Raw genomic sequence first — 13,526 nt, 5'->3', positions numbered from 1 at the left:
AACTCTCTCTGTGCTAAAGCTCTCTCGTGGCGGCAGCAGCAGCAGACATTAGCCTCACCGAGCTCCTGAACATCATTGCTGCTGCTGCTACCATCACGCGTGAGAGTCGAAGATCACATCGCAAGCCGAACAGCCAAAAACTCCAAGCGGCCAGCGACTCTCAGCGCGATTGAATTGAGGCTCGAGAGTCTTTGTTCACAGCCTGGAGTTAAGAGTCGCATTCTAAATCCACCCGGGTGTGGGTGACTGCCACGGGCTGGAACTGAAGTCATCCCTCCTCCCTTCACCCCAAGCCGCCGTGTCTATCACAGAGGCAAGGAGCGATTGTAGCAGGTCGCGGTGAGCGGTGCAAAAGTCACCGGTAGCCACTCGACTAACCGCTTAGCGGCAATCCGTGAGTGGTAGTGGGGGATGGGGGCGGGTTGACGTGGCCTTCATCCAGCAGTGGTTTGACCACGGCTGATGATGATGATGACGATGGTGACTAACTAAATAGACTTTAAAGACTTCTTTAAAAAAATGTTTTATCAACGACTACGTCCCGCTGTTGCAGGACCCTCGTGAAAAAGAGCCCAAAGACTCAGCGAAACATTTCTGTATCAGTGCAAACACAACTATTATAACATTATTAACATTAAAGTGATATAATCATGAAACGTGGTCTGTTCCCCCACCCCCCATCTCCCCGGGTGGCCAAAGCTGCGAGTTGGGGCCTCTTCACAATCACCATGGGATTTGTTTCCAGCAACAGTGTCAAAGAACAACTACACTCATTAAAAACGCGGTTTGAATTAATGTTTGTGTGGAAATGCTTTAATTTACGTTTACACGTTTTATTTTATTTTAATTTAACTCGAGCAGTAACGTTTGGCTTCCGCAAATTGCGCATCGCGTGTTTGTGTCTATGCTGTTGTCTTCATCGCAGCGCAACCAGCTGGAACAAGAAGAGCTGCCGTTGGCTGCGTTTTGCGGAGACGGAGAGCCCCTACAGCGTTAAATGTTGGAGACCGTGAGCATAACGATGACGCAGTCAGGCAAGAGGAGCCTCGATATAGAATCGCCTGGGTGAGACCGTGCGAGACAAATCGAATATTGGTGCCTCACCTGACCGATTGTCGTACCCCCTGAGCTGATAAGTAGTTACTACGCCACTGATAATGTAGTTACTACGACACCGATAATGTAGTTACTACGACACTGATAATGTAGTTACTACGCCACTGATAATGTAGTTACTACGGCACTGATAATGTAGTTACTACGACACTGGTAATGTTGTTACTACGTCACTGATAATGTAGTCACTACACCACTGATAATGTAGTTACTACGCCACTGATAATGTAGTTACTACGCCACTGATGATGTAGTTACTACGTCACTGATAATGTAGTTACTACACCACTGATGATGTAGTTGCACGTCACTGATGATGTAATTACTACGTCACTGATGATGTAGTTACTACGTCACTGGCCACGAGTCGTAAGTGCATTCTGTCCATTCGCCTCACCGTTCTGTAATTCCCGTCACCGTAGTAATAATCCTTGGAGGGCAGGCCGAGCATTGGCTGATCAACCTGGAGCAGAAGAACACAGGCGGACGATGAGCTCCACACACACAACGTGGATTCGTGCAATCGGAGATGTCAGCCGGAGGGACGCGAGTGGACGAGTGTCCGCACTCAGGACGGTATCTTCTCGACGCGCACAACCACTACAAATGCAAAGATCCCCCGTGTAGCCTTAACAGACTGTTGGGGCAAGTGCTGTTAGCGAGTTGGCACCTATGATGGCCGGAACGGCACGCGAAGAGTTGGGTGGCCAGCACCACGCTCGGCCGCCTTTGTCTCCCCAGTCGCGATGTTTGCACATCGCACCGGGTACTCATTTAAGGCTGAGTCAACCTAGGGAAGGCCCAGGACCGATTTGGATCATCGTCACCGGTGTTGGCCGTGGGCGGGAATCGAACTCGAGTGGCCGGGTTCGTAGCGCAGCGTGGCGCTAACCGCTGCACCACCGCTCCCTCCTCACAAACCACCACCACCACCACCACCACTGTCCTAACCTCTGCATCCCCAAAAGACTGTGAGATCACAGAGCGATGTTTGTCTTTGGGAGTCTTCCTTAAACACGCCTCGCTTGGGAAAACACGGCCCGGGGCCCTCGCCGCGTGACTCCCTGCTGACACGGCGACTGAGCGTGACCTGTCGCCAGTCCTGTGCCGAGCTCTCCGACGAGACTTGCAACGCGAAGGGTCATACTCTAAGATGATGCATCTTGAACGAGTGGGTACGGTTATCTCCCTACCCCCCCCCTTACTCCTTCGTGGGGGGCGGGGGGGGGGCGCTCAGTGACCCCCAATCGCACCGAAGGGCGGTCACGAGACGGGCCCCCATTTTTGTCGATGCCGCATAATGTTTGCCTTCGCAATGTACCACGTGGGTACATTGTATATACACACACACACACGTGTATGTATATATGTTGAACTTCTTTCCTTTATTTAACCGGGAGACGATATATAAAGCATCGTCAAGATTCATGGAACATTGCCTCTTTGCACGTTTTATATTTTTATTTATAACGACGTTACAATCGAGCGACTATGAGCTATTGGTGCACGGTTTTGTATTGACTGCCCCCATGCGCGCCCCGTGTTGAGCCACGCGCGCCTCCCTACACGCTGCTGGACAGAGATACAGCGCACGTGTATCGCGATCGTGCGTTGTTCGACGTTTCGGCTAACGCGCGTGCTGCGGAATTAAACAAAACCCTGCCGAATCGTGGGGGGGGGGGGGAACGCAAAAGGCTGCTCGCTTCGCTTCCTGAACGAGGCTCCCAGCACGTGGGTAGCCGAAACGTCGGACTTCGTGCTGGCGAGGGGGAGAGAGAGAGAGCGAGCGAGCGGGTGGTGGTGGGCGCTCACGTGGATGACGTGCTTGTTGGAGTTCTCGTCGTCAGGCCCCACGTACATGTCCACGATGACCCTCTTCCAGAAGACTGAGTTCAGCTTGGCGAGGACATTGTCCAGCCGCCAGACCCCCCCTGCGGGGTCACACGCGAGCACCACGACAGCTGTCAGCCCGTAGCTCGCCGACAAGAATCGAGGCGTCAATCGCGCAGCGCAAAGTTTATTGGTAAAAAAATATCATTCGCGTCGGATCATCGTCGCGAGGGTTACCACCTCGTCACCCCACCCACCCACCCAGCCCCTGTGAGAGACAGAGCCTCGATGGATGTGGCTGATTTTTTTTCTTCTAGAGGCGGATTCCCCCACGAGCAACGCAACTTCACACGAAACGTGACTTTACCCAATAGAACCAAACAGCATGGATCCTTGCAGTCACGAAAGCTTTAAATCTAGAATTAAATCTAGAATTCACACGAAAGATTCGTTCGTATCGGATCGGTCTCCACGAGAGTTACAGTGAGCCCCACGTCACACACACACGCACAGACACGCACGCACGCGCGCAGCAGGTCGTTCATTTAGGCCTTGACCAGTGTGTTCGCTTTTCTCTGGGGCGAGTTTCTAATAGCAACAGAACGTTACACTAAAGTCTAATCCATGATGGCTCATCGTTACGAGAGTTGCCGTGCCTCCCTCCTCTGTTATAAACAGAGACAATACTGCGTGATTAACGCGTTCCAGCCGAGGGGGCTAGAAATCATTAACAAAAAAACGAAAGCAGCTGGAGTAAACATCCAGCAAACAATCCAGAGATTTGCAGCAGCAAGGCAACACCGCAGCACCACGCGCGTGCCAAGGTAGCCCGCTGACCCGCCCCTGATAGACATTTGCGGACGAGGGCTTCATCACCGCCCCATCGGGTAGCTCCTCCAGCGGCGACAACGGCGATTCTGAGATCTCTGTGAGAGATGTCGCTCGGAGCACACGGCCTGGTGGGGGCCTGGAGTCTGGGGGGGGGGGCTGGTGTCTAGGGGGCCCCTCTGTCCCGGGTGTACCGTGAGTCGTGGTCCAGTTGTCGTTGATCACGGGCCAGTCGCCGATGCTGTCCAGGAGATTGAGCAGCGGCTCCGAATCCCTCTCCTCTATGGCAGCTGGGTGTGGAAACAGAGAAATGAAACACAGCACGCCACGCAAACGCAGGGCAATCGATGAATTCCGCGCACAAAGGTGCCGGAGGACTCACGTCCGCTGCGCAAAAACTCCCTCCCACGATTGTTTTTATTTTCATCGCCATCGTCATCATCATTGTCAGACACGGTCAAAGAATCCACTGCTGGATGAAGGGCCACTCTCTCCAAGCCGCAGCCGCTGCGGCCGCCGCCGTCACCACCTCTCGCACAAGAACCGAAATCGTGGCTCCATCTCCCCTCTGGATGTCCCCTCTCTGACCCGTTCCTTCCCTTTCCTGCCGCTACGATTTTATTCTTGGCCGGCGGCCATTATCATCAGCACCATGATCATCATCAGCACCATGATTTTTGTGATCAGCACCATGATCATCATCAGCACCATGATCATCATCAGCACCATGATCACCATCGTCAGCACCATTATTTTTGTCATCAGCACCATGATCATCATCGTCAGCACCGTCATCAAATATAATTTTTTTGCGGGGGACGTCAATTCGCAGTTGCTGACCACAGAGGCCCAACACGCACAGCAGCTGGCGACGAGCGACCACAGGGAGAGAGAGACACGCAAACCCCACATCTACAGCAACAGGCATCATCAGGGTCGGGATCGCACCCACGCCTCCTGTATACCAGGCGAGGTAGTTAACATCTCGCCACAGGGAGAGAGAGACACGCAAACCCCACATCTACAGCAGCAGCAGGCGTCGTCAGTGTCGGGATCGCACCCACGACCTCCTGTATACCAGGCGAGGTAGTTAACATCTCGCCACAGGGAGAGAGAGACACGCAAACCCCACATCTACAGCAACAGGCATCGTCAGGGTCGGGATCGAACCCACGACCTCCTGTATACCAGGCGAGGTAGTTAACTTCTCGCCACAGGGAGAGAGAGACACGCAAACCCCACATCTACAGCAACAGGCATCGTCAGGGTCGGGATCGCACCCACGACCTCCTGTATACCAGGCGAGGTAGTTAACATCTCCTAGCCACCGTGACGCTTGCCGGCACCGTTATATATACAGCAACAAAACGAGCGTTTACTTTTTAGCAGTCGCTTGCTTACTCCAAGCGCCGCGACGCAATCACGGCAAGGCGCAGCGGGGCAGAATATCTGACGAGAGGCGAGGAGGGGAAGAGTCGTGCCAACGCGCCCGGCCAGCTCCCGTCCCCCCGTGTCACCAGCGGCGCCGTTTCTCACGGCCACACTCGAGCGCCACCGGCCGCCGCTGTCGTTCAATGCCGACCGGTGTCGTCACCACCCAAAGGCCACCTCTCCGCGTGCACCGGGCAGCTGGGAGTTTTCTCCGATTTGTTTTTTGCTATAGACGAGCCTTGAGCCCGTCCAAGGACGGGTGTATTGCGGCAAATGTGAAACTTGCAAGCGAAATCAGACCGCGACGTGATATATTCATGCCATCAATTCGCGTGAAATTTGTCAGGCCGCGGTTACACAGACTTATTTCATTTCAAGGTTATAATCCCCTGTTCATTATGACGTCCTTTTTACTTCGATGTCTCAACAGCGTCACGGAGATCACGTGATGACGTGAGGGTTCTGCCTTTGTAGTGAGGGTTGTGAGTTGACGCCGAGGAGGGGTGAGGAGGCGCCTCGCCCCCCCATGTGGAGTGACGTCACCTGCTAATTATTATTAATGGGGGGGTGTCCATTTGGAAGACGTCACCTGTTCATGATTATTAATGTGGGGGGCTGTTCGATGTGGAGTGACGTTATCTGCTCATGATTATTAATGAGGTGGGGGGGGGAGGTGCTACGTGTGGAGTGACGTCGTCCGCTCATGATTATTCATAAGGGGGGGGGGGGTCCATGTGGAAGACATCACCTGTTCATGATTATTGATGAGGGGGGCTGGCCGACTTGGAATGACGTCACGCGCGGGACACACAGACATTGCCCTCATTTTTTTTATTTTACCAGTTGTTGTTCACTCGTTGCTGTTGACCCGTTGCTGTTCACCCGTGCCTGGCTATTTGCTTTAGCGACCACCCAGTTAAACTAAAAACTACAATGTATTTTTTTTTACCATGTAAGCCCCACTGAACGGCTACGTAGCTCTTTTTCAGCAGCGACCTGCCTATCGCAAACGAGAGCTCAACGAAGTGGCTTATCACGTGGACATCTACAGCAGCCAATTTCCTCCGACGTAAATCTGTATTCCGCGTGCGCGCGCGTCCACTGGATCTTGTCCACGCGCCGCGCGCGGATGCGTAGACACGAATTCCGGTGTAAATATTCCCATGTCTGCAAGCAGTCGTTGGAGCCCATTATTGTCCGATAAACATCATTAAACTTCCCGAAGCGCCTTCCAAAGCATCGTAAAAGAATTATGGTATTTTTTTTTTATTCTGGCAGCTTCGATGATAGCGCCTGCACAATACGAACCCCGGCAGACGTATTTCCGTGCGCGACGATATTTTGAATGATGATGGCATCATCATCATCACGTGAGGAAGAACAGGCGTGCACACGCATGGATTATCGTCTCGCCCTTTCCAAACACGCGTTTCGGCTCCACAGGATTGACGGGTATTTGGCGATAATGACGTCAATTTGCCGAGTCGCAATATTAGATGTCGTCATAGCCTGCGTGACGTCGCTCTGCAGGCGAACTCACGCATGGCGCGCGTGACGTCATCGCCTTGGCTGAAAACCCCTTCGCATAATCGCTGGAGGGGTTTTTTCATCGTCCAAGTTTTTAAGCAACCCTGAAGTTAATTTGTCCGGTACTCTCTCATAGGGTAAACGTCCAATAGCAACACAACTTAAACCGAAATGTCATTCAAATGTCATCATCTTGACGAGAGTTATCATGAGCCCCATGTGGCAGAGAGCATGGACAGACGGATGGACGGACAGATGGATGGATGGAGAGACGGACAGAGCTGATCTAATACTCTCAGCTCAAGTTGGACTCTGTCAAACGGTCAATATTGAGTCTCTAAACCACTTACATTCGTTAATGCAGGATCTGTACAGCCTTTTGGCTTTCCTGATGGCTTCACGATTGCCCTTGTCCGGCCTTTCGAGGACATCTGAAAACAGAACAACACAAGCGTATGTCAAATCATAACTCTTCAACGAGCGTTTCGTAGCGAGTGTTCTGTAGCAAGTGTTCTGTAGCGAGTGTTCTGTAGCGAGTGTTCTGTGGCGAGTGTTCTGTAGCGAGTGTTCTGTGGCGAGTGTTCTGTGGCGAGTGTTCTGTAGCGAGTGTTCCCTAGTGAACGTTGCCTAGCGAACGTTCCGTAGCGAGGGTTCTCTCGCGAGTGTTTCGCAGCGAGCAACCCACAGTCAGAGTCCGATTGTGAGCCGGGTGAAGGGTGGCACAAACCAGTACTCAAATTCAGCCGAGTCTGTCCGAGCCGGCGACCGAAATAATAATGATAACGATGATAGTGTACCCGGCACACCACGTCCAGGATGTGTCCACGGCTACAACGAGTGGCGAACGGGCCCCGTGACGGCACGCGCCTCGCGGCCCCGGGGCTGCTCGGCGGAGAGTGAGCGGCTCGCAATCGTGAAGATCCGAGAGTTCAACTCCCGGTTGGGGAGCGAACTCAGCCCGTCATCCCTCCGGGGTCGATACAATGAGCAACACTCAGCAGCAGGGAAAGCCAACAGCGGTTGTCCTCTGGATAGACTCAGAAACAGAATCTGTATTTATCCTGGAGGAATCTTATGAGCTATGAAGCTCTTTTTTCTACAGAAGGCAGATCACCGAGTTACGTGCTGCAACGTGAATGTGGAATTTCAACCACTGGGCTACAAGGGCTGTCACCGGGAGACAAGCACCAAAGAATCCTCCTCCAATGCTCGCTTGCGCCAGAGGGCGCCGCGGTGGTGAGATGTCAACTACCTCGCCTGGTATACAGGAGATCATGGGAACGATCCCGACCCTGACGCCTGCTGTATATTTGGAGTTTGCAGTATCTCTCTCTCCATGGCGACATGTTAGCTACCTCGCCTGGTATACAGGAGATCATGGGAACGATCCCGACCCTGACGCCTGCTGTATATTTGGAGTTTGCAGTATCTCTCTCTCCATGGCGACATGTTAGCTACCTCGCCTGGTATACAGGAGATCGTGGGAATGATCCCGACCCTGACACCTGCTGTATATTTGGAGTTTGCAGTGTCTCTCTCTCCATGGCGACATGTTAGCTACCTCGCCTGGTATACAGGAGATCGTGGGAACGATCCCGACCCTGACGCCTGCTGTATATTTGGAGTTTGCAGTGTCTCTCTCCCCGTGGTCTCGTGCAATTTTCCCCGCGTCCTCTGGGTTTTCCATCCGTAATTACAATCAATACGCGTTCAAAGTATGTGGCTGCTATACATTCCCACACGACGATAGGCCACGTCGTTGAGCTATCATTTGTGATGGCCAGGTCGCTTCTGAAAAAGAGCTATTCAGCTCAGTGGGCGTTACCTGGTAAGATTAAAAATATATATAATTTTAGTTTTAAAGGTCGCTACGATTTGTTGAGATCACGGCCCGGCTCGACTGTTTGACCTTTGAGTACGACCTCCATGTCATCCCGCAGCATGTCGAAGGTGCTGTAGTAGGAGCTGCGCTCGGGGATCACGTGCTTCTTGAGCCAGCCACCGCACGCGAAGCTGTAGAAGTCCTGGCACGGGTCCACGGTGGAGTCCATGCCGTCCAGGATGCGAGCCGCTGAACTCCCCCCACGCGACACAGGCGAGCGAGGGAGCGGGCGGGCGATGGAGTGGACGAGCGTTGAAGCGAGCGAGGGAGCGAGCGAGTGATGGAGCAGGCGGGCGAGTGAGCGAGTGAGATTAAGCAACTGACAAAACAACTAAACTGGGATAGTTCACGTCTCGGGAAGACTTTGAGATTTCCCAGGACAGCAGCTGACTCCACAACAACAGCAGAGTCCTGGGAGAATCAGGGCAGGTAGCAACCCGACGGATATTCCGGCACCTCAACGCTCCGTCTCGTGGCGTGACATTGTTGGCGTCATCAGGAGACGATTCTGGTGGTGGCCTTGCTGCGCGTGGCCTCGTTAGGAAGCCACTGGAGCTTGTGCACTTTTAAGTCATCATCATCATCATCAAGATTTTAAACTCATTTCTCCAGAACAGTTTTTTTTGTGTTCAGTTTTGCTGTCCTTCTCTCGCACCTCCGATTAGCACGTTTGGTTATACGTACGGTGCGAAAGAAGTTCAACATAGTACAAATCCAACGCTGTTTGCGCGGCTATCTAGGAGGTGCGATGCCCGGGCTCTACCAGGAGATTGCCGTCCAGCAAAGTGTGGACTGATCTCCTGTCCCTTCTGTACGGGATACAGTGTTGTCCCCTCGCATTTGTAGGGTTTCTCCGGGTGCTCCGGTTTCCTCCCTACATGCATAGTGATAGTAAACACCACTCATCATTGATCGGCTGAAAACGTCTTACAAATATCAAGCCAATGTAGCAGCAGCAGCAGGACCCTGCTGAAAAAAGAGGCATACGACTCAGCGTGGCTGCACGAATTGGCTGAAAGCATCTTGATATATAGATAACTGCAGATCAAGTGTTGGTAGCGCAGGCTCACCGCCTCGTAGCAGCCTTCCAGCTTGGTCTGCGGTTCCTACTCAGCGAATGTGAGATTCGATTACCATTACCGACGACACTATATATATATCAACTTAATCATTCTATTGTAGGAAAAAGAAAACGTGTTTCTTGATTTGCTATTCAAATTTGGTTTCCGTTTCGGAAACCTCGACCTTGCATCGTCGGGTCAAAATCCTACATTTCCCCGCGATGTCTGATTCTCTCCATTAGCGGTACAGTCTATCATGTACTGCAGCATATACGCCACTGGCGTCGGTGTCTGCATCACCGGCCCATGCTGCCCGCCTGGTCAGCGGTCGTGCGAGAGGAGGTGGCGACGCGGCTGAAGGAAGGTTTTGTACGTCAGAAGCGATGGAGCGACGGTGGCGGCGGTTACTCACAGGCCGCGATGCACTCGGGAGTGATGCACACATTCCAAGACGCCCTCTTCTCTGTGGGGGAAACATTCACCAGGTCACCAGGTCACCAGGGCACCAGGGCACCAGGTCACCATGTCACCAGGGCACCAGGGCACCAGGTCACCATGTCACCAGGGTACCAGGTCACAAGGTCACCAGGTTACCAGGTCACCATATCACCAGGGCACCAGGTCACCATGTCACCAGGGTACCAGGTCACCAGGGCACCAGGTCACCAGGGTACCAAGTCACCAGGGCACCAGGTCACCAGGGTACCAGCTCACCAGGGCACCAAGTCACCAAGTCACCAAGTCACCAGGTCACCAAGTCACCAGGTTACCAGGTCACCAAGTCACCAGGTTACCAGGTCACCAGGGAACCAGGTCATCAGGTCACCAGGTCACCAGGGCACCAAGTCACCAGGTCACCAGGGAACCAGGTCACCAGGGAACCAGGTCACCAGGGCACCAGGTCACCCGGTCACCCGGTCACCAGCCCACCAGGTCACCAGGTCACCATATCACCAGGTCACCATGGCACCAGGGCACCAGGTCACTCGGTCACCAGGCCACCAGGCCACTAGCCCACCAGGTCACCGGGTCACCAAGGCACCAGGTCACCAGGGCACCAGGTCACCAGGTCACCATGGCACCAGGCCACCAGGGCACCGGGTCACAGGTCACCAGGTCACAAGGGCATCAGGTCACCAGGTCACCAGGACAAACGCAGTGATCGACTCTAGCACACGTCTGCCTGGCAGTCCGCGTGCCCCCCTCCCTTGTTACCATGAACGCAACTCCCTCTGGTTGGTATCTTCACACTGACACACTCCTCCACTCGAGCGCACTCATTCCAGCACACTCCTTCACACTGAAACACTTATTTCACATCATCAATCGCGGCAACACTCCCATCGTTCCCAAATACAATCAATCGCACCGCGAGACTCCATCACTCGAGCGAATAGATACACTCCTTTATTTTCACGGCAAACACTCCCATCACTGTCGCGACAAACACTCCCTCATCCTCACTGTCACGACAAACACTCCCCCATCATCACTGTCACGACAAACACTCCCCCATCATCACTGTCACGACAAACACTCCCTCATCCTCACCGTCACGACAAACACTCCCCCATCATCACTGTCACGACAAACACTCCCCCATCATCACTGTCACGACAAACACTCCCTCATCCTCACCGTCACGACAAACACTCCCCCATCATCACTGTCACGACAAACACTCCTTCATCCTCACTGTCACGACAAACACTCCCCATCATCACTGTCGCGACAAACACTCCCCCATCATCACTGCCACGACAAACACTCCCCCATCATCACTGTCACGGCAAACACTCCCCATCATCACTGTCACGACAAACACTCCCCCATCATCACTGTCGCGACAAACACTCCCCCATCATCACTGTCGCGACAAACACTCCCTCATCCTCACCGTCACGACAAACACTCCCCCATCATCACTGTCACGACAAACACTCCCCATCATCACTGTCACGACAAACACTCCCCCATCATCACTGTCACGACAAACACTCCCCTATCATCACTGTCGCGACAAACACTCCCCCATCATCACTGTCACGACAAACACTCCCCCATCATCACCGTCACAACAAACACTCCCTCATCATCACTGTCACGACAAACACTCCCCATCATCACTGTCACGACAAACACTCCCCCATCATCACTGTCACGACAAACACTCCCCCATCATCACTGTCACGACAAACACTCCCCATCATCACCGTCACGACAAACACTCCTTCATCCTCACTGTCACGACAAACACTCCTTCATCCTCACTGTCACGACAAACACTCCCCCATCATCACTGTCACGACAAACACTCCCCCATCATCACTGTCACGACAAACACTCCCCCATCATCACTGTCACGACAAACACTCCCCCATCATCATCGTCACGACAAACACTCCCCATCATCACTGTCACGACAAACACTCCTTCATCTTCACTGTCACGACAAACACTTCCCATCATCACTGTCACGACAAACACTCCCCCATCATCACCGTCACAACAAACACTCCCCCATCATCACCGTCACGACAAACACTCTCCTATCATCACCGTCACGACAAACACTCCCCCATCATCACCGTCACGACAAACACTCCCCATCATCACTGTCACGACAAACACTCCCCATCATCACTGTCACGACAAACACTCCCCATCATCACTGTCACGACAAACACTCCTTCATCTTCACTGTCACGACAAACACTCCCCATCATCACTGTCACGACAAACACTCCCCCATCATCACCGTCACAACAAACACTCCCCCATCATCACCGTCACGACAAACACTCTCCCATCATCACCGTCACGACAAACACTCCCCCATCATCACCGTCACGACAAACACTCCCCATCATCACTGTCACGACAAACACTCCCCATCATCACTGTCACGACAAACACTCCCCATCATCACTGTCACGACAAACACTCCCCCGTCATCACTGTCACGACAAACACTCCCCCGTCATAATCACCGCCACAACAAACACTCCCCATCATCACTGTCACGACAAACACTCCCCCGTCATCACTGTCACAACAAACACTCCCCCGTCATCATCACCGTCACGACAAACACTCCCCCCGTCATCATCACCGCCACAACAAACACTCCCCCATCATCATCACCGTCACGACAAACACTCCCCCGTCATCATCACCGTCACGACAGACACTCCCCCGTCATCATCACCGTCACAACAAACACTCCCCCGTCATCATCACCGTCACAACAAACACTTCCCCATTATCACTGTCACAACAAACACTCCCCCGTCATCATCACCGTCACGACAAACACTCCCCATCATCACCGTCACAACAAACACTCCCCCATTATCACTGTCACAACAAACACTCCCCCGTCATCATCACCGTCACAACAAACACTCCCCCGTCATCATCACCGTCGCGAACCTCGCTCGACCACGTAGAGCACGGCGAGCGTCACCACCGCGCACGCGAGGGCGCAGAGCAGGAGGGCCGCGCCGAGCCGCAGCGGCGCCGACAGCCGCTGGTGCCGTGGCTTGGTCTGCTTCTCCACGATGTCCATTTGGCTTTCCGACTTCGCCATGACACGCGATCTGGGACCACGCGGACACAACGCTCTTTCAACTTCACATGGCGGAGGATGTCCACCGTGGAGACGGAGCGCCACGGTGGCTAGGAGATGTTAACAGCAATACAATACAAAGCACACTCCAGCCTCTAGGCTGACACGATTAACCGTAACATTTAGGAGCAATTGGTTGCGGGCTCCCAGCCACGTGCACTCAGCACGTGGCAGGGTGGGGGAGTCAGGGCTGAGCGCTCCGTGCAAGAGCCCAGGGATGTTG

At 53.4% G+C, this 13,526-nt stretch overlaps 1 protein-coding gene across 1 annotated transcript in view; it reads right to left on the bottom strand.

The window, feature by feature from the left end:
• The window catches only part of LOC116946860 (neprilysin-like), a 70,687-nt gene that overhangs the window by 38,946 nt on the left and 18,215 nt on the right, over positions 1–13,526 (bottom strand). Inside the window, exons 2-8 of the mRNA XM_032962081.2 lie at positions 13,108–13,274; positions 10,088–10,138; positions 8,642–8,803; positions 7,083–7,163; positions 3,969–4,064; positions 2,929–3,047; positions 1,514–1,579 (exon numbers count right to left, since the gene is read on the bottom strand). Of these exons, the coding sequence (XP_032817972.1) occupies positions 1,514–1,579; positions 2,929–3,047; positions 3,969–4,064; positions 7,083–7,163; positions 8,642–8,803; positions 10,088–10,138; positions 13,108–13,264 (732 nt within the window). The 5' untranslated portion in view covers positions 13,265–13,274. The remainder of the gene's footprint in view (positions 1–1,513; positions 1,580–2,928; positions 3,048–3,968; positions 4,065–7,082; positions 7,164–8,641; positions 8,804–10,087; positions 10,139–13,107; positions 13,275–13,526) is intronic.

This window comes from Petromyzon marinus, chromosome 28 (assembly GCF_048934315.1).
Source record: "Petromyzon marinus isolate PM22_M1 ecotype Great Lakes invasive population chromosome 28, UKy_Petmar_22M1.pri1.0, whole genome shotgun sequence".
Classification (NCBI taxonomy): Eukaryota; Metazoa; Chordata; class Hyperoartia; order Petromyzontiformes; family Petromyzontidae; genus Petromyzon; species Petromyzon marinus.
Note: the sequence above shows the minus strand (reverse complement) of the source record. Positions and strands in the feature narration are given on the sequence as shown.